Here is a 21797-nt window from a genome sequence, read left to right as displayed (position 1 = left end):
AGGCTGACCCTGCTGGAAGAGGTGTGAGGGTAAACATTTTCAGATGTGTACCAGTGACGGGGCCCCAGGTGCACTGGTGAGAGGGGTGTCCTGCAGGGCTGAGGCAATTGACGCTCACCGCCTCCTGCCTATTTTCGAATTTTCAGCTCCCTATGGCACCCATCCAGTGGCCTCCTCCAAACCCCTGCCGAGTCTGGTGCTCTGCAGGCTGCTGAAACCCAAGAAGCAAATCCCCTGATCCAATTCATTATTTTTGCAGCAGGGCGGTGTTGTGAGTAAGGAGAGCGTCCTTCAAACTGGAAGTCCTCAGTACAGGCCTCTGTGACAGCAAAAAGCATCCGCCCTGCTGAAGTGTCCTTGAATACTTGAATCATTACCAGCTGTAATTGCTGTGTTATACTGCTTTGAGTCATTGGTGGGCACAGTGCAGGTAAACAGATTTAAGTTATTAGATTAATACTCTAGTTTGTGCATTTCCCCTCGTACGTAAAACTTGCTCAAGCAGAACTGTTAGTTTTCCTTGACAGGTTTGGCACTTAGCAGTGGTTTCCTCTTTAGAAGAAATATTCTGGAGGGTTAATTACACTGCTGACATGTTCCACGGTGCTTTAACTAAACCCCAGTCTGTCCAGTGTCCCTTAAAAGTTCCTGCACGGTTCATCTTTCTGCTGATGATCAACGTCTTCATGTTCCATGAGACGGTGGACTGGTTTGTTGCAGTAACCAAGTTTTATTAATGTGATGCTATGTTATAGTTTTGTTTGTTTTGCTCTAGCTCCAAGATCCACATGGAACAAGGCCATGCGTTTTTTTACGATTCCAAGAACTCATTTATAGCTCGAGCTGTCTGCAGGGCTGGAACAAGAGGCCTCAGGATGCACAGATACCAGGATTCAGGGCTAAACATTTAAGGACTGATCCAAATGAGTACTTTTACAGTACTATTACAAGCTTAGTTTGAAGTCAAGATAGAAATATAATTAATGTTTTGTTCATAAATAAACACAAATGAAGTGTGAATTCTGACTTTTGTATTCATGTAACATGCCCTTTACAAGCATCGATTTCAGGCCATATTAAAACAAACACGATGGCAAGAGCAACAAACTTAAGCTAACTATCCTGAGACTTTTGCTACAGACTGTATTTCATATATATTTATAACAAAACACTGACAATGTGCACTTAAACAACTAGTCACACTTTATGTCCTGTAAAGTGCTGTATTATATCTAATAGGAAATGCAGACCCAAATGCATCAGTATTACTGTTCTAAATGCCTCACTGCTAAGAGGATAATGGCTTTAGCAGGTACAGTAGCCATTCCAATTACAACTAACACTCAGAGGGTGTGCTTGTGGGTAGGCCTGTGACAATACTTGAGAGAGGTCACTTTCTCAAAATAAGTGAAGTTAGTGCAAGAGTTTAAGTCTGGATATTCAATTTACATTTAACTTAGCTGTAATAAAAAAAAGGGCAAGGTATTTGCTAAGCAGAACACTGTTTAGTTTCTTGTTCATTATGTCTCTAAGAGGTGGAATTGCAAAGCGTCTTGAATGCGTGTGCACTGGTCAAACAGAGAACCATGCATATGTATACTTTCTGTGTCTGCATGATGTGAATTTCATCAGTTTCATCAGGATCTGTTGTTAGTTGCACAACCCAGATGCTCAACTGCTCAAATACAGCTCTTTATATTTTTCTTTTCTTTTTTTTATTTCAAGTGTGTATATGTGCGACGTGTCCTCGGTAGGTGATTCATACCATTCTGAGGTATGAATCACCCTCAACTAGCTAGGGTGAATGACAACCATACTTAAACACCACCATTTACACCTCAAGAATCTGATTTTCTGAGATACAAAGTACTACTTGATGCAAAAATGCATCTCGCGTGATCACAAGTGAACAGCTCTAAATAGAGTCGTGATTACACACAAAACACACCGAGGATGCGGAGAGATCCGATCACTCAGGCCACAGTCAGACAGTATAACACATCTCCCAAATGGATTTTCATGACAGTTGATACACAATAGAAACAACTTAACAAGCTTTAAGTACCCACAGTGAGGCTCCGAACAGCTGTTGCATTCCTCTCTGGCCGTACGCCTAAAAGCAAATGTGTACTTCTGTGCTGTTCATTAGTGGTCAGAGATTAAATGGATTGTAAACAAAAAGCTAAAAAAATATCACTAGAGGAGACGCATTCCGATGCCAGACATGGACAGCAAGCTGACCGATCTGGATGTAGACACAGCCTGGATATACAGTATCCGGATACAAGATACTAGTTCTCAACACACCCTCTTCTTTTCCCCCTAAAGCTCTATAAAACGCCTGTTCTCTACCACAATTTAGTAGTCCTTTAACAATAAAACAAGTGAGCTATCTCGGATGCATAATCTGGAGGGAGAGAATGACATTGAGCAGCCTGTTCAAGAAAGCACTTCAGCCTCTTCATTAGCTGGAAGAAAAGAGTGGGCGGCATTGAGGAGTCGCTATTCTGTTGCGCGCCATGAATCACAAAGCGTTGATGTTTGTTCAGTTCCACAGTCCAGCCTACACACTCCCACAATTAACCTTCTGCCTGGAAGTCCTATCCCTCTGACGCGTATGTGCGTGTGTGTGTATGTGTGTAGCGTGTGTGTGTGTGGTGTTGACTTCCTCTCTGAGTGGTAGGGACAGCGAAAGAAAACATGAAGTTGGTTAAAAGAGTGCTGTTGCTCGTTCTGGAATAACTTTTCAAGCTTAGTATATCTGTGTAACAGGGCCATCAAATCCTATAACTTTATTGTTTTGGGAGATTAAAGTAATTCTTATTACTATCCTTGCTTAAGTGTTCATTCATGACAAGAAAGTCCATCAATCTAACATCTCTAACATTGGAAGAATTAAAAATATCTACTTGTCAGTTATTATTATATACATGTCCTGTTCATACACATAATCTGTCTTGTCAGTTATTATTATGTATATACATAATAATAACTGACAAATAGTCCATTTTTATTAATGTCAGACTCAAGAAAATTGTTTGCATCAGCAGTAGCCAGAAATGTAAATCAACTGCGTTTAGAAAATTTCACGCTGACAACAAAAATAAACCAGATGCTTTTCAGCTGGCGTAAGTCCTGTATGATCACTTGCAATATGGTTAAACATAAACAATACTAAAGGAGCTCTTAATACATTTAATAAAGCTCATTAATGCATTAAGTAGAACAGACCTCCGTGTCATCATGTGTGTCTTAACACACAGAACCAAATGGCTCTGAACAATGAAAAGAATTTACAGTTAACATTAATATGCCAGTTTATGACTAACCAGATCATATTTTCTATAAGGGGTCAAGTATTGTTTTTACTGTGGTCAACTGAGTGTGTCGACACAAAGAACAGATGTGATCATGACATCACAGTACCATAAATAATGGAGGCAAACAAAAATACAGTAAGTCCTGTAATTCTGATAGTTTTTCATCCTGAGTGCTCACCATTTTTTTTAGAATTGCTCTGCTTTTATCTCCTCAGTGACATACTGAACATTTACAAGAGGGTTTTAAACACAAGTGAAGTTCAGTCCCTGTTTAAACTCCAGTCTAAGGATTTAGTCTGTGATTCCAGATGTATTTGTTGAATCTTAGTGCCTTTCTCAAGGATATTTTGATAGTAATTTATGAGGATATTTTGACAATAATTTATCCCTCCTCCTCCTCTTGGCTCTCATCTTACCTCGTTGCCAAGCAGAGCTGAGACGCAGGCTTCGGAGGCATCACATATGGCAGTGAGGTCATGACCCCCCTCCAGGGCGAGCACCAACCGACCGCCTGCCAGACCCATCAGCTGCCTGGTCAGGTAGCCAAAGCCTGGACACACAGGAAATGACAGCAAAGAGAAGGCAGAGAAAGAGAGAAGAATAGAATGAGATGGGGGGAGCACTGCTGTTCAAGCTCTAACTTCCTTTTTGGATATTGATCAAAGAAAAAAGAAAGAAAAGGGGGTGTGATCATGGATGAAGGAAGGGGTGACTGCATCAGAGAGAGGAAGAGAGAGAAAGAGAGTGCACCGTGGATTTACTGGGGGCCAAAAAACAAGCCATAATATGAGCCAGGTTTAATTTTAATAAATGCGGCTTTGCGTTTAGACTTGGTCAAAGCCTTTGATCTTTTTCTTTCAGGAGGAGGGAAGTTTTAATATATGCATTCAGCCTTACTTTCTTCTCCCCCGAATTTTACCCCCATCCCCTCTTCCTGCAATCCTCTGTAAACCACCCATATCACCCCCTTACAACCAAGACCGCTGCTCTTATTTGAGATCTGCAGGATGGTTTTAGAAAAGCTCTTTGCTGGCACGCCAAGGTCTCGATCTGAATACAGAGGCACAAAATAAGGACAAAGAATGTGTTTGTGTATCTGTGAGTTTTTCCTGCTATCGTCGTTTTGTGCTGTATTGTACAGGCAGAATATATGAACGACATGTGTGAGAACATACATTAAAATGTGTAAGATGTTTGAAGAGCTATGAATTAGAAAAAAAACAGATTAATTAACTGGGCAGCTGTGGTCAGTACTTACATTTGGCAGTCAGTTTGTATCCTCCCAGAGGTGGAGCATGTCCGTCTACTGCATCAAAGCCTGAAGACACCAGAACCACGTCTGGGGCGAACTCATTGGCGATAGGCATTACCACAGTCCTAGAGTAAACAACAGGGGGAAAAAAAGACATTTAAAAAAAGACATTTAACAAAACAATGTATTATGTTGGAGACTGTAATGACATGGAAGACAATTAAGACAAGCAGGTGAATTAAATTTAAGCTTTCAATCTTCTCACCAAGTATCGTGATTTTATATAGGACACTTTGAAAACAAGTGTGTTCATGCATTTGTTTTTTTTTTTTGCTACCCTTGAAAGGAAGGCTAGTGAGCAAAATACCTAAAATTTCTTGAGATAAGAGACTGTTGCCAAACCGATTCAAAAGTACAAGGAAAACCACAAAGCCTGATGAGCAAATATGCAAGGAAAATTTAGGATACCACTATTAGCAGCTATCCGATGGGGATACAAACTGTCTAAACATACAGGGAAAAGTACAAGAACTGAAGCACTGAGGGCATTAAGGGCAACATTTCAAACATTTTCCATATTCTGACAAAGATTCTCCTACCTTAAAAACTATTTTACACCCTTTTCAAGCTACATGTAAATGCTTGTGACAGAAGAAACATTGAAAACTGTGCAGAGCCACTTCTGTCACCTTTGATGGCTAAATGAGGATGACTAGAATTTACTGTTACACATATTAACATTGTATTGATGATTGTAGTATATGTTGTACCCACAAGGAGATGCTACATGTCACTTTCCAAGTATTTTGTTTACTTCCACCGAGTTAGTTTGAATTGCTGTGTATCAGTTTCTGAAATTCTAATTTTGTTTATAGCATTGCTTTCTCTTTCATGGTTTTCAAAGCAAACATCCACCTAATGAGTTTGTATGTACAGTATGTGTGTGGCAGTGAAAATTACAGCGTGAACTTCTTAAAGTGGTAATTTTGAAAATTTGGAGGCAGCAATACAAGATCCTTAAGTAAAAAGAAGAAACGGAAGGACAGATATAATTGCATGTGTGTATGTGTGTTAAGTCCGGGAGGATAATTCTAACACTGGATGGGTGTGGTGAATGAGGGCTGTTTGTGTACAACCTTCATCTAACACACAGCTGGTAGGGAGGGAGCGCTTGCGAGCAATATGTCATTCACAGAACAGAGTTGGGTTTATTTGATGACCTGTTTGAAAAAACAACAGACAGTGTTTAATGCTAATATAGTTTTGCACAGAAAGATTGGATTAGACTGCATGAGATATAAAAACAAGGTGCTTTATAAATTGTTTAAAGATTAATTAATTTAACTATTAAATACAGAATGAATTTAAGCAATCCCTTACATTAGTAGTTTTTTGAGTGCAACTATAAATTTGAAATCAGGATTTATGAATCATTGAACTAGTCAACAATAATAGGATTGGCACACCAGAAGCTCAAAAGGATAATGTGTCATAGTAATCTTGTTTAACACTTCTCAGTTGGTTCGTAAATAGTTAGACCTCCCCGATGGCCAAACAAGTGATTCTCGGAGATTCGCTGTTGCTCAGGTTCTGCACAGGATTTTTAAGTCTTTGACATTTGGACAAGCAGTGTTTTGGTGAGGTCTGAGTGATGGAGTACCACAGGGTTCCGCCGTGGGTCCCCTGTACTTTGCCGACCTCAGGAACACGGTGATGGTTTGCTGGCTGTGGGCGAGCAGCGTGCCCTGAACTCCGGAGGCCAGCGGTTTTTCCATCTCTCGTTCACCACCAAATTATAACCCTCAACTGTGCACACCACACCCCCAACCACAACACAACAGTCATACGTACACACAGCTGTCTGGGGGAGAGGCGGGAGGTAGTATTAGGAGCTCTTTGGTAGTCTCAGACAGCAAGGATACACGGAGTGCGTGCGTCACTGTGTGTTACCATGCATCTGGCAACATTTCAGAAGAAAACGTCATGTAAGGAAGATGAAGAATAAGGATGGAAAGAGTTAGAGTGAGAGAGATAAAGACACAGAGAGCAAGAAGATGAGAGAGGGCAAGGGCTGGAGGAACCTGTGGGGGGTGGAGTCTGGAAAAAGAACTCAGACTGAATGAGTCAAGGTATGAACGAACAGTTGATGATAAAGGTAAAATTATATGACACAAGCTTTCAGTCAGACAGTGGTCAAAAACACAGACCTGTTCCTGGGAAAACCTCAAAAATAACTAGACAATTATGTGATTACCAACCACAATGCTTAGGCATGTTAATATTTTTCACCTCCTGTTTATTTTATTGCATGTGTTTCATGTTTTTCTCTCTCTTTCTCCGCCCACTCACAAACTTACACACAGCCATGGCCCATTAACATTTGGGCCATAAAAGACCCCACACTAAAGGAAGTTGGCCACAGGCGCTTATGTGGGCTGACACACGACGTAGAGGGAAACCTTGACCGCCAAGGATACTTAAACTACCGAGAGCTCCCACACTCTCCCCTCTTCCAACCTTGAACGCAGACAGAGACAGTTCTGGTCCTGATGCTGAAAACTGCTGGTGTCATCAGTTCCAACCCGCACCCCCCTGGAATAATATCCTGACATTTAAAGAAATAAAAAGCCACAGCAATCAATTAGAAGAGCAGTATAAGGGGAAGCCAGTGGTTTTAAGGAGGACTAATTGTGCGTGAATCAGAGACTATGTATGTGGAGATGAAAAAGCCTTTCTGTTAATTAAGGGAGGGGAGAGTTTACGACTGAGCCATAGCTACGGGACATCCTGAGCGAAGACATTGCGATCTAAACCACTGCTGGCTCTCTCACGGCTAGATCTTACTGTGAATGGAATTAGTTGGGTAAGCATGTATTATAAAATGTTGCTTGGTATGGTGTTTTGTTTACCTAGCAACAGTTGTGCATAAATCTGTGTCTGTTTTTGTATGTGTTGATGACTGTGTGGAAATGTTGTATGGTCATTAAACTCCCAACAATTTAGTTTTGCGTTTTCATAAAGATGGAAGACAGATTAAAAAAAGGGATTATCAAAACAAATGCAGCAGCTTTTAGACTTCTAGTGAGGGTTAGCTCCAAAAACACTAGATCTTACATTTCTTTAATGCACCTTGTTGGACCCTGCCTGCCTGGTAAACTCCACTCCCCAGTTTGCAACTTAGCAAGTCTATTGTAGCTTTCCAGGGATACATTAGTCATTACTGAAGTGTTTTCACAGGCTGAGTATGGTTCTCCCGATGATGACTGATCTGGATGTACAAAATCTGTGGAGTTACCCTTTAAGTCTCCATTAATAGTTGCGTGTAGTACACTGCATGTGCGACGATGGATAACTATGTTTTTCATTTTTTAAAGAATGTATTATGACAATAATCAATGTGGGTTGTTTAGTGTATTTTATCAAGTAGTATTGGATATTGTGTGTTGAATCCTTTTAGACTGAAATGAATGAATTACTGCATTTGAGAAATGAACTGCGTCAGTCTCACTGAGGACGAGGATGAGGACGTCATTCTTATCCAACAGATAATGCGAACACAAACACACGCAGTTTTATTCTCGCTGCTGGCATCTCTTCCTACATGTGTCCATAAAACACATCTTCCTTTGCCCGTTAAACCTGCTTCTATATTCTATAGACTGCAAACTGCACCAGGCTAAACCTCACAAGGTGCCTATTTTCCTTTGTTCTGCTCTGACTAATTATTCCTCCACTGATTCTGACGGGAGCATTAAGTTTTTGGCACTTGTCATCTTATGTGATTTCGAGTGCAAAGGAATTTACTCACACAGGTTAATAACAGAGTACAAGGGTAATTTTTTGATTGAATAAATTTGTGTAATAACTCTTGATTATGCCTTCTGATCCAATATACTCCAGGTTTCTAACATGGAGTCCAAAGGGCTTAAATGTGACATTGGAATGGGATAGAAAAAGCATTACATATGATTCTCATATTGTTTTGATAACATGTCATTCAATAAACTGGTTATTTAATATTCTAAAATACAATTCGGTTACTTACAAACATATGTAATCAATTTTTATGTCTTTAAAGTTTTTTCAGTTAAACTCAGACAGGACACATTGGCTCCTACAATTAAAATCTCTCAATTTATATGGTGATTGCATTACTACATAGAAAATGCTTGTATTTATCAGAGCTAATTACCATTACCATCTAATTCCAAAGTCTCTAATGGTAATGTAGTATCAAAATGCCAGAAAAATGCCAAACAATGAGCCATTACCATCAGAGAGATTCATGTGAAAGGCCTGGCAGGACTCAGTTTGAAAGAAAATATAGACTCTGTCCTTTAGAGGGTGCAGTGCTCATCAAACCAGCCAACAAAAGGTTAAACTGGAGAGCTTTAGGGCTTTCCCCTCCGTTCATAAAAAAAAGTAGAGGAGAGCGGGAGAAGAGAGAGGGAATAAGAGAGCAAAAAACTCACACACGCACACTTACACTTCAAAGCCCTGTCATCTGGCGCTGCGGAGAGCTGGTTTGAATTAAGTTTAATTCTCCTCCTCTCTCGTCTTTCCAAGTTCATGGCAAAAGAGGGAGTGAAAGGAGGAGGTGAGAGAGAAAGAAAGAGAAAGAGAGAAAGAGAGAGGAAGAGAGAGAGAGACGGTGCTTCTGGTTTTCATTAGGGCCAATTTTCTTATCTTTTTTCTCTGTGCTTTCTGGAGGCTCAGACTTGATCCCCTGCAAATGCAACGTGGCACAGGCCAGCGGAGAAATAGGAAGGTGCTGGCTGCAAGGCACGCATCCCGAAGAGAAGAGGGAAGAGGAAAACGGGGAGAGAGAGAGAGAGAAAGAGGAGGGAGAGGATCACAACACATAGATAAACAATGAAATTTAAAGAGCGAGTGAGAGAACCTGTTTATCAGGTGTCCATGCACATGTGGTTATGCATGTGTGAGCACACTGATGTAAAAGCTGCATGTGTGAGCAGTTGTGCATCTGTTTCTCTGTGTTCTTTGTGCATAAACATGCACACTTCATGTATGTCTGAGCCTGAGCCTTCTGCATTTCTATGAGCTTGTGTGCAGCATGTGCATTTTTATTTACACGTGTACATGCATGGTATATGCACATGTGTGGCAGATCTATGAGCTGAGAGACAGGTTTGCTGCTGTCCTGCGGGGCCTATAAATTGTCCGATACTGCTATAGCCACGAGGGATTAATGGCGCCGGGGTCTGAGGGTCACACCCAAAATCTCCTTCGCTTTATCTCTTTGGACCTCTTCCATAATGCAAAGAACGCCGATTCAATAACCAACAATTACATAAACCCAACACACAAGCCCCTCCGCATGCATGTTCACTCAGATGCATGCACGCACCCCTGGACAAACACATAAATACCAAAATTACTATATGTTCAAGTGGCTCCAATGTTTAACAGAGTGGGTTGCTTTAACTGAAGCATAGTTTTTTACCTATTAACTGAAATATGTATCGATGGGCTCAAACACAGACGGAATATTTCCAACGACGCCCTTCCAACAATGCCCTTAAAAGAGTTAAAGACATAGTCCACTGATTTTACACATTAAATTCAGTTTACTCATCACAAGGAGTTCTACACAGCCTGTTAAACTACTTGTATAAAGTCTTCTGTGGCTTTGGCTCTTCAAAGTTTGAGAAAATAACTTAACATTAAAGCTTGCATTACAAATTGAAGGTGTGGTGTTTTTAAGAAGTGGGGACTTGGGATGCAGTAAGTATTTAGGTAGAGACGATATTGAGTTTCATTATGGGAATCGCAGGATGCAGTGTTTTTTGTAGTGTGATCCACACCGGGACTAAAAGTCAGGATGTCTCAGCCTCTGCTCCATCAATTACAACCATTCTTCCTTGAAATCTTTCTCCTGTGAGTCCACCGACTTTATGTACGTGCAGTACTAAATTTCTGGAGAACCACATGAAAAACAGAAAGTATTTTAAAAAGTTTATACTTGTTAATAATAATCGAGTGTTAACTGTATTTTCTGAGCAAAGTAGACACAAATGTCTATGTATCAACAGTAAGGCATGTGTGTGAGGCAGACTGCGTTGGCTATTGTTTTCCCGTGATGGGTTATAAATAATGTCTGTACTTTGATATATTTTAGGTAGTTGTCATCAACGCACATGCACACAGAGGGGTACAAAGAGGAGAATGAAAAAGGAAGAGAAGAATACAAAGGAGAGAGAGAGAGAGAGAAAGTGAGATCACAAGGGGTCTGGGGTGCATTAACAGGCTAAGGTGTGCTTCCGGGGGATTGCGTGCCGAAAGCTGCTAAAAGAAAGTGGACTGACGGTTTGATGTGTCTGGCTCAGGCCAGATGGACACACGGTCGCAAACCATGGGCTCATCTTCAAAGAGTGCTGGAACCAATCCAGACCTGCTCCTTTTGCCAGCTGCATGAACCAAAATTTGTATGTGACATGTACAATACATGTCTGTGGCGAGTCCATGCCTGTACGCTTGTAGATCTTTCAAGCTGTGCGTATGCATGCGTGTTTTGCATGTGTGTCTGTGTGTGTGTGTGTGTGTGGGAGGTTATAAATAGCACCAGACAGTGAACCTAATAGAAGTCAGGCCTGGCATCGACAGTCCCTGGTAGATCATTCGACAAACAAGGCATTGCATACTCAAAGGGCATCGCAGGAGGAAGTGGACAAGGCAAATATTTAATGTCACGAGGAACATCTACAACATGACCATTCAAGTCACAAACTGTCTCTAAAGCAGCAGATGATATCATCGTCTTACCTGAATGCAGCAAGGTACTCTGCATCACCCATTGGAGGTTCCAGTCCACCAGTAAATGCCATGTTCACGTTGAAGCCCACACCTGCTCCGGTGCCAACCTATATTGCACACACACACACACACGACTGGGTCAGTAACGCATACATTTTTAAAAATTACCCACATGCAGCAAAGACACAGACTGGTGGTCCCTCTCACCTCGTCAGGTGCTCCACTGCCAGGGAAGAAGTTCCCGTCGTCGTAGCGATGCAGTGACAGATAGAGAACGCTGGGGTCACCGTAGAAGGCCTGCTGGGTGCCATTACCATGATGAACATCCTGTAAACATCAAGAAGTAGCAGGTTAGGGCAAACTCTTACATAATATGTGGAAAAATTGTGATTAAGAGTACAAATAAGAACGATCTCAGCTAAATTAGCCTTTGACCCTAACTATATTGCTCGAGCAACCAGCTCAGCAGTACAGGTATTACAGAAGCTGTTTGGTGACCAAAAGAGCATCGAAAGTCGTGGAAAGTGAAGGAGTTGCACATGAAACATGAAAATTAACTGCTGCACCTGTACTAAGACCAACTAAATGACAAAGCAATATTTCCAGACAGTCTGCATCTCAGCTGCAGCCTGCTGTGATGTCAAAAAGGGATGGTCAGCAGGATTAAATAAAACACTAAACTCCAATAAGTTATTTGTTTTTTGCCAACAACATGACATCAATTAAATGACTTCATTGTTTATATCCCAAGAATGCTTTAATACACAAGTCCTAAAATGTCCCTGTTGGCTGGAGGCAGAGTGGCATGACAATGAGGCTGCTAGCTGCACTTAAAGTCCCCCTGTGACAGACAGAGAGGAAATGAAAAGGCCCTTCAAAGGCTTTTGGGAATGGCCATGACCAGCCAGAGACGCCACTGAAGAGCACTCCTCCTAGACACGACCACGGCTTTGTCATACATTTTTAAAAATGACTTTGTCTGTCTTTCGGGGGGAAAAGGGGCACAGTGTCTGACCTAAATAGCTAGTCTTTCAAGCCCTTTTTCTCCCTCTCACAACAAGTAGATTATATGGCTTGTGTATGTTTTGCAGTTCTAAGATATTCTGCATAAATACTATTCAAAACTTGCCACAAAATTATAATGGTAACACAAACAAGATGTTTAACAGTCATCATAACAACCCATTCCCATAAATTTGAGTGCAGGACTAGACAAAAGGTGAGGTGGCTACACCAGAACAACTAGGAATCGTTGTAAATGTTGCTCTTATCCAAAGCGCTTTACAATTTACCTCTCATTCACATACACTCACACACTGAGGCTGTGAGCTGCCATGCAAGGAGGTGGTCTAACCATCAAGAGCAATTTAGGGTTCAGTATCTTGTGTTCTTGTGAACATGTGAACAGGAGGAGCTGAGGATCAAACATATCAGTTATACTGTATGTTTCCATCGTGCTAGGTTGGTAAGAGTGAACTACACTACATTCACAGAAACAAGACCCAGTATACGGCTGGACCCTGTATGAAATGCTAGAGGGCTTTTAATTTGAAACAACGGATAAAGGAAGTGGCGACATGTGGCGACCAAGCCCACGGGAAGTGCGCTGGGCTTTGGCTTTGACTGAAGCCAATTTGACTTTTGTGACATTTTTCAAACAAAACATTTTGTAATCATAACGCGAGTTTTTAGGGAATGTAACACGATATAGACGAAGAGTTTGAAACAAAAGAAAAACAAAAGTATTTACTTCCATGACAGAAATAGATTAAAATGAACATACATATGATCCCACACAAGAGGTTTACTTAATCAGGCATAATACTGAAGAGTTTAATAGTTTTGGTTAATTTTTATTACAGGTTTTTAAAAGTGACAGTGTTTGAAGATATATACTTATATCTGTTTGTTTAAATGTAATATAAGATGGTAACTTCTTCAAGAATAAATTAGGATTGTTGAATATTAATAACAAATCATGTTCTTTAGGTAAAATTTCCTTAACAAAATATATTTTAAGATCCAACTGAAAATCAGCCCAAAGCATTGTCACACTGAATAAACATGTTCCAGTGTTTCCACCATATAATTACAAAAAGAACATTTGTCTTCTATGTTAAGAATATATTTACAAATAATGGAAGGTATCAGGTAATATCTATGTGTGATTTTAAATAAAAGTTCTTAGATTTTGTTAGGCAACACATACTTGTAGGGGGGAGTAAATACAGTATTTCATATTCTACCATCAAGAGCTCAGTCTGTCCATCTATATTTAATAGGTATCATTGTTCTTGAAATAGGTAAGTTTCTGATGAAGGTGTTATGTTGAATGTTTTGTCAAAGACAGTAATGTTGTAATTGGCTAAAGTGACAGTGTTTTATAAATGTTTGATCTGCAATGTGATAAGCATATAATGCCAGTTAACGGTTCATTAATTACAGTCTTATGCTCACTTTGGGAGACAGGAACACTATATTTCTCTATAAAAACTTCATATGAATACAGAAGTCCATCATAGTTAAATAGCCGTTTTACAAGAAAAATGTTGTTTTATAAATCTTTTGATCCAGTTAATTTTGATAATATGGTTGAATGAGGAAAAGTCCAAAACGACCAAACTTCCTTTTTTTTACCCCGTGTGGCTTATTTTTCCAAATAAAGTTAAAAAGAAGCCTGTCTAAACGAGAGGTTTTATGTTTGGTGACATCAAGGGAGGAAAAGACATAAGAGGCTCTTGTTTTGGTGTAACGGCCTCTCAAGTGGCCCACATAGCGACAAGCCCCGGCTCCTGATGGCCAGTCTGACTCTGCTGCTGGATGTTGACGGACGTTGACCAGCTGATCATCTCGGAATCGGGCCGCTAGCAGCTGAGATGACTGGCTAGTACCCGTCCAGCTGCTCCTCACATCTCCGAAAACTTTCCAAATAGAGGTTATTTGGATTAACTGACTCCATATTGGGAATCTAAATGGTTACTTTCTCGCCTGAAAAAATATCAAAACTTAATAAAGTGACATTTAACAGTCCTACGGAGAAATTTACAACTGAGTGATGAAGTTACACCCTTGGTCGGCCAAAGTTGGCTGAAGGCCATCGAAACTTGGGACAGCCAAGTATCCCAGAATGCATTTTGCAACCAACTGGCAGCAAACGGCAGAGATTTTGAGCCAGGCCAAAGACACGTGTGTAGGGCTGGCTCCGCTGTTGCAGTCCAGCCAAAAAAGGTGCTTGTACACCTTTGAATAGCTGTTCATTCACCAAACAGATAGCTATGTGACAAACAATCCACTCACCCAGTCCACGATGAGGATCTTGCTGACATTGAGCCTCTGCTGCAGGAGCTTGGCTGCTATGGCGACTGAGTTGAAGTAACAGAATCCCCTGAGAACGGAGACAAATGACAGGGAGAAGGCCGTAAAGAGATAGCACTTTTAACTTTCTGAAATGACATATTTACAAGCCAAAATGACTTTGTTACACACATGCATACACGCGAGCGAAATGAAAACATTTTTCAATGAAAAACACATTGATCAGGAGGAGAGTATTACGACAGAATTCCAAATGTCTATAACAGGATGAGGATATGAGAGAAGAGAGAGTGAGAGTAAGGAAAATATATGTACTGAAGGGAAATTCAGGGAGAAATTTCTGATAAAGCTGCTATAATACAGCCAAGATTTTTTTTTTGTCAAATTTCAGATGCACTTACATAGGTGTGCTCTCTTCGGCGTGGTGTCCAGGTGGTCGCACTACAGCAAAACCATTCTGTCAGTGAAAACAAAAAAAATCATTCACACAGTTAGAAAAACTCACACGGTCCATGAAAGTTGGTTTTGTCTGACCTACGGATGTGTGGTTGCACAGCAAAAACACATAATACTAACTGCACTAAATATGTTTCATGACCTCACCTTGATCCCGGTCAATAACAACCTTAATCCTGTCACAATCTTTCTTTAAAAATGTCACTATCTAAAGTAATTCAAATGTGCACACTTGCGCACACACACACACACACACACACACTTTCACACAGAAACAGATGCTTACAGTACTTCAGGGTCAGTTAAGGGGAGCTTTGTTAAGGCAGGGACCTGCGGGACTCCCAGCAACTGTTTTTGGGGCTCCCACTGCTATGTGGGGACATTAGATAGATGTTCGGGCTGATGTAGAGCGAGGCAAGCTGGACTAATGATGTTGAGTCAGCTGCTGTGGATTAGCAGCCAGCCAGGAGATTATTGTAGAGACAACTGCCTCAGCTGGTTTGAGGAGACCCAGTTAAAGCAGGCTGCATAATACATTATGTACGTAGGTGTGTGAGAGACAGGGGGGTACGTTGTTTCTCTATACGGGGGGAAAAATAACTATGGATTAAAATAGACATTGGGAAAAAAAAACAGAAAGCAACATATGGAGAGACAGAACAGTGTGTGGGTGTGTGAGCAGTAGATTTATGGCATTCTGTGGAGTTCAGAGAGTTGGTGGTGCAGGTGGAATTTGGTACTTTGGCTGTAGAGGATCCTCAGAGGACCATCTGTATGTGTGTAAGCATGTATGTGTGTGAACGCGTGTGTGTGCATAAGCATCTGTACACATGTGCATATATGTGTTAAGATCAGGTTAAGCTGAGGGCAAGTCAATACCTGTGAACTTAACCCTAGATGGAGAAAGTCCAAACTATTCATGTTAGAGTTCAGTTTTTTTTTTTGTCCCAGGGGACACGATACATTTGATTTTCCTTTTAAGGTCTGATATTAATAATCACACAATGTGCTATGTAGAAAGACCAGACTATTATTCCTTCATAGTAATTATGCCCATATGTAGAAGTAGTACTGAGGGCTAGCAATCCCAGCTAAAATCCATGTGGGTATAAGCATGGCGTGCTACTGTCTCTCTGAGGAATGTCATTAGTCTGTGGTATGTTGGTGCTAAGCTAACGCTAAGTTTGACGGCTGCTCTGCAGGTGGCTGCGGTGTAAGGCTAATAAAGCAGGCCTGTTAGTGGGGACTGTTAACGTTTGCAGTGCCCGTGTGTCGGGCTTCCCTGCTGGGTTCAAACAGTAAGCAACCATTGCTGCCACAGACACAGGAAGACTGGCTGGTGGGCAAGGCATGGCGGGGGTGGGGATGTCTGTCTGAGAGGTGCTAATGAGAACATTTAAGATAGGTGTTTTTGGCTTTGGGAGGAGGTTTCTCTTTTCTTGAGGTGTGGATGTATAGTACAAGGGACACAGTACATCTCATAGCAGCATTAACAAGGCTGGATTCATCCACTTGCATTACTTTTATATAAAAATTAACACAATCTACAATGTATCTAAAAAAAAAACAGTTTTGCCCCTTTTAAGGCAGATGTAAGGCCTTTTGAAATAACTGAGGTGGAAAATGAAACAAGGCGAGCAGACCAGAATGAAACCCTTCAAAGCTGCGGTCATGTATTTATTTTGTAATTTGTCCAACCGAGCTTTGTTTCTTGTTTGCTCCATCTTAGAAGTTATTAAATGCACAAACAGAATTTACCGCACGGACGTGACAAACACACACCTTCAGTTCTCCTGATGCTACTTTGAAGACCAGCTCCACCACCGAGCCCACGGCCAGACGAGCTGCACTGGATGAATGAACCTCATTCCAAATGGTGTCGCTGTCCACCTGCCAACACACACACACACACACACACACACACACACACACACACAAAGTCATGTGTTGTTTATATCATTTTTTTTTAAAAAGCTGGAAGTATTGGCTTTTGCACTGTTTTTCATTTATTTAGGAATTTAGGGATATTTGATGGTGCAATTTATGGTGCTTCAGTGTGACAGCAATTGTAAAGCTGTGAGCACATTTGAGATCATTTAGTTTGTGTCATCTCACAGCATCAAAGTTAAGTCTTTGAAAGTGTGTCTGCACTGGATGGAGAAGTGGCAGTGTACAGACTGATGGAAAATTCATTCGCTGACATCAAGAGAAAACAACAGAGAGAGAGAGAAATCATGAGGCAGTAACACATATTTAGCAGTTTAATCATACAGATAAACAGTCAAATCTGCTAGAACAGACAGCATAGTTCCTGAATATTTAATTTAGCATAATAGAAGAAGCAGCTGCTTGTTAAGTTGTCAATCAATAAATTTAATTTGAATGTTCTGTTCTTCACATGTGAGAAAAAAAAACAAACACGCAAAAAAACAACTTGAACAAATCAATTTATAAATACAATCAATATACACACATTTTGGTGGTTACTTATGATAGATGTAAGTCAACTGGAAGTATTCACTATTGGTGACTTACAACTAAATTCTTATTTACTTAGAAATGTTAGAGGACAGAGAGTATTGTCATCTGAAAAAGGAAATTAAAGCACATAAGATTCTTTTAAGACGTAAAAGAACCAAGTGGAGCAAAGTTATCAGAAGAATTGAGCATTTCTTCACATATTTATTTATTTTATAGAGTGAAAACAAAATTTCAGGATGGATTGTGTGTGCGCGTGTATGTTCGTGCGTGTTTGAGTGTGTCCAGACATAGGGCGACCATTCAGTGGTCAAGCCTGATTAATGCTAAAGCACGGACGGCCCCTCGGCCCCAATCACAACAGTACATCCACACACATGTATACACCACACGCATACACGCCAAGTGGACCACAATATTCTATGTGATTGATTGTAAACAGAGCTATGTGCAGGATAATATACACGACTTCCATCAGGCATGGCAGATACTGCAGGCAGATGGAGCGCATGATAAACACAGAGAGAAGAAGCTGGCAGAGGAAAAGAAGAAAAGGAAAGTCTGTGTGTCAGTGTGTTTGAACTGTACACACATGTGCGCAGCGGCCGATGCCAGAGCTCTAACGCGGCTTTCTGATGTAAACCCGAGGCTCTTCCACTTTGAATATGTTAACCTTAGCCTGCCAGTCACCCTCTCTGTCAGACAGTCGGCCTTTTCATCCACACTGACAGCTTTTCAGTCAGTCAACTGGCCGACCGGTACATTAACCCTAGCCACCCAGTCAGCTCCTTCAACCAGTCAGTGTGTTAAGAGACCCGATAGCTTTTCAGCCAGCCAGCCAGCCAGCCAGCCAGCCTACTTTCCTCTTGTCTTCGGTGACGGGAGTGATCAAGGCTGGGGGGGGGACTCCATAATAACATCCACAGGGAAGGGAGGGAAGAAAAAAAAAAGCTCTTTTTAAGTTGCGCCAAGAAAGAATTTGTTGAGAAATAGAACTGCGGCGCATTTCCATAGAATAAAAAATGATGGCGTTGAATGTGAGGACAGACAAACAGGGAGTAAGAGACGGAGGAAGACGGTATGTAGTAGCAGAGTAAGTGATTGAGTGAGCGAGCGAATGTAGGGCCAAGTGAGTGAGTGAATGGGAAACTGAATCATATACAAGTCAGGTTAATGAGCACAAACAGATGCTGTGAGTGCTTTATTATTCCCCATGTTGATGTTAGTTTGCCTCGAGCCAGGAGTGGGACACAAGCTGGTCAGGAAAAAGTGAAAGGGGTGTGTATGTGTGTGTGTTTGTGTGTGTGTCTTAGAGGTAGAAAAGAGCAGGAACGTGCTGGTATGACGGAATGATGGTTCTCCACAGGCTGACAGCCTAATTTCAGCCCCCTTCCTCTGTAAGTGTGTATGTGTGTGTGGGGGTGTATGTGTGTGTTTGTGTGTGTGTGTTGTATGTGTGTGTATGACAGGAAGACAACAATTTAGTCCCATTTGCCATTATAAAGAGCAGAACAGAGCGCTGCGGAGCTCGGGCTCTTCTTGTTCCCACCACAGAGGCAGCAGTTAGGCCTGAGGGAGGGAAGAAGGGGGGAAAGAGATAGAAAGACAGAGAGAGCCCGGAGGTATGGAGGACTTGAAGAGGAGTTTGAGATGTAGAAAGAGCGAGTGACGGACGACGTAGGTGTGTGTGTGTGTGTGTGTGTATAGGTGTAGGTGAGTAGGTGGGTGCTGGCATGGCTTTAAGCGATCTTCGACATTGTGATGAAGACAACAACAACATACACACACTGGTGTATCCCTTTCAAAAGACTGCACTTCCAACTGAGCAACCATCTAAATCATTGCCTTAGCACACAAACATCCTCAAACACACTGCTATGCACACAAACAAATGCACGCCCCCCACCATACCAATGTACACACACACACACACACACACATACACATCTTGTACGCTGAAAACATCTGGTTATAATTACAAACACGGCGGAAAGGCAAGCAACAGCTTTTGTTGCCTCTGGTCCTTGAGGGGCGGTGTTTGTGTATGTGTGTGTGTGTGTGTGTGTGTGTGTGTGTGTGTGTTAGGATTGTGTGCGTTTGTTTGGTGGAACAAGAACAAATGGAACCATTATTTAGGCAGGGGGCAGAGAGTGAGTGGGTGAAGGAAACAGTTATTACACTACCATTTGATGATGCTGAAACTATGCTAATTTGTTTCAAGTCAGATGGAACAGTGCCAGTTGGGTATTGATTAGATTAACACGATGTTGTAAAAAACGCAATAGGCTATTACAAGAATTTCCACTGAATAAACCAGCGTGACTAACAATGATAATTTCCAAGTTATATCAGGCACACAAATCTCAAATACTTAATTACACTGTGAATATTTGTAAAATGACTTATCTGTAGTTAAAAAGCACAACTTTATAATCAGAAAAAAAGTGACTTACCCCTACGCCTCCACATGGTAACCTGACGAACATGGGGCTCACTGAACCTGGGAAAGACGCACAGAGAATGAGAATTAGAAAAAGTAAGTGAAGAGCTAACTTTCTTCACAAACGAGCCCATGACCTTAGAAACTGCAGCATTTGACTTTCTGACCTATTCCAGCAGTGAGAGTATACAGGGGGCATGCCTTAATTGGTCAAGGTGAAGAAAAAAAGCATCTCATTGCCCTTACAATCACCCGTCTCCCTCTTTAAGGGAAATCAAGATTTTAAACCATAAAGAGATCTGTTTCATGGAAATTAAACTTTTCCGGCAGGTCAGACAAACAAAACATAAACTACCTGGTCTGGTAATTACATTTTCCCCCTCTTAATGCCAAAACCCTCATTTTTTATGTATTTACAAAAGGCATTAAAAGCCTTTCATGAAAAACATGAAACTTTTTAGTTCATAGGAGGTTGCACTCTCATTTCAATTCAATCTAACTGACTGCTTACCTTGGTTATGTGTTTACAAGTAATGTTGCAATGTAAAAACTTTAAACTGCCCAGATTTAAAAACCTTAAACTGATGTAAATCTAGTGTTGACAACTGCGCTAGTGTAAAGTTTCATGACTACAACAGCAAGATTTCTGAAGCTCAATGGGCAAAGCGTGGCACTCACATTACCAAGGTTTGGGATCCCATTATGGCTCACTGGCACACGTGCTAACCTACCGCTAACCAACAGTGCCTGACAAAGAGAACATACTCATATTGGGGGGACAACTTGACATTATGCCTATGGATACTTTAATTCCTTACTAGTTTATTGCAGTTTGTATTGTCACTTCTTACAAACCCACATGTGTGCTAACCTTGCACTAGAGTATCTCATAATACTCCTATGTAAAGACTAATAATAAGGGGAATATATGTCTCTGTTGGAATGAAAACTAAGACGACCACTGGGGTTTGCCCCTTACTGTAGGCGTCCGCACATACACTCACACATATACACACAGACTGCCTCGGCTACACCTGCGCTTTAAGCCGCTAAAGGCCAGACCTAAGTGACTAAGCAGCCTGTGCGACTTTTAATTTAACAGCTTCAGCGGGTCCTCGCCTTATCGTAACACCTCCAGGACTTTATTAGATTGGACCTTTTGTTATGACACGGTTTAAGCATTAAAGCAGATTCCTTTAACAGACGCTGCAGATTCACAGAATTCACATGATGGGTTAGTTGGAGACTCAGTCTGAGGTTTAGTCTGCTCAATTTGACAAAGTCACTTAATACTTAATGTTCCATGTATAGATGTAAATCAGTATGTGAAGTGTATTGCCTGTGTTGCTCTGAGCAACTGTGCATTGAATCTTGGCATATTGTGCTTGTCACCTGTGTGATAAATACTATAAAACTGCATTAATCTCAATGCTCAAAAATCTCAATTTTAAAGCGTCCACAGCTTGGCAGATTAATCTTGATTAAGCAGGTGGCAGAAGCATGGCAAGTAGTCAGATTGCCTGGAATGGATACACTATGAGGACATTTATACTGCAGTTGGTAGACTAGCTCAAATTAAGAGTGTTTGTGAATTTGTGTGTGTGTATTAATGTGTTTCTTACAGTCAAGCTTCTGCCGCAGTGGGTTGGTTCCGTACAGGAGAACGTGGGCTTCAGAGTGGACTGTTTGTAACTCTTCCAACGAGGCTTTCCTACCACGGATACACTGGACACAGAGAAGCACAGTGGAGAAGGAACAGATA

General features: G+C 41.2%; 1 protein-coding gene across 2 annotated transcripts in view; it reads right to left on the bottom strand.

Moving 5' to 3' along the window:
* The window catches only part of hdac4 (histone deacetylase 4), a 144490-nt gene that overhangs the window by 9123 nt on the left and 113570 nt on the right, over nt 1–21797 (bottom strand). For both annotated transcript variants that reach the window (XM_042426572.1, XM_042426573.1), the window contains 9 exons: nt 21658–21760; nt 20049–20095; nt 16900–17007; nt 15063–15118; nt 14644–14731; nt 11554–11673; nt 11356–11453; nt 4579–4697; nt 3737–3870 (listed from right to left, as the gene is read on the bottom strand). In XM_042426572.1, the coding sequence (XP_042282506.1) occupies nt 3737–3870; nt 4579–4697; nt 11356–11453; nt 11554–11673; nt 14644–14731; nt 15063–15118; nt 16900–17007; nt 20049–20095; nt 21658–21760 (873 nt within the window). The remainder of the gene's footprint in view (nt 1–3736; nt 3871–4578; nt 4698–11355; nt 11454–11553; nt 11674–14643; nt 14732–15062; nt 15119–16899; nt 17008–20048; nt 20096–21657; nt 21761–21797) is intronic.

The sequence above is a fragment of the Thunnus maccoyii genome, chromosome 11 (assembly GCF_910596095.1).
Source record: "Thunnus maccoyii chromosome 11, fThuMac1.1, whole genome shotgun sequence".
In the NCBI taxonomy this organism is placed as follows: domain Eukaryota; kingdom Metazoa; phylum Chordata; class Actinopteri; order Scombriformes; family Scombridae; genus Thunnus; species Thunnus maccoyii.
The sequence above is the reverse complement of the archived record's forward strand: the minus strand, read 5'-3'. Positions and strand labels throughout refer to the sequence as shown.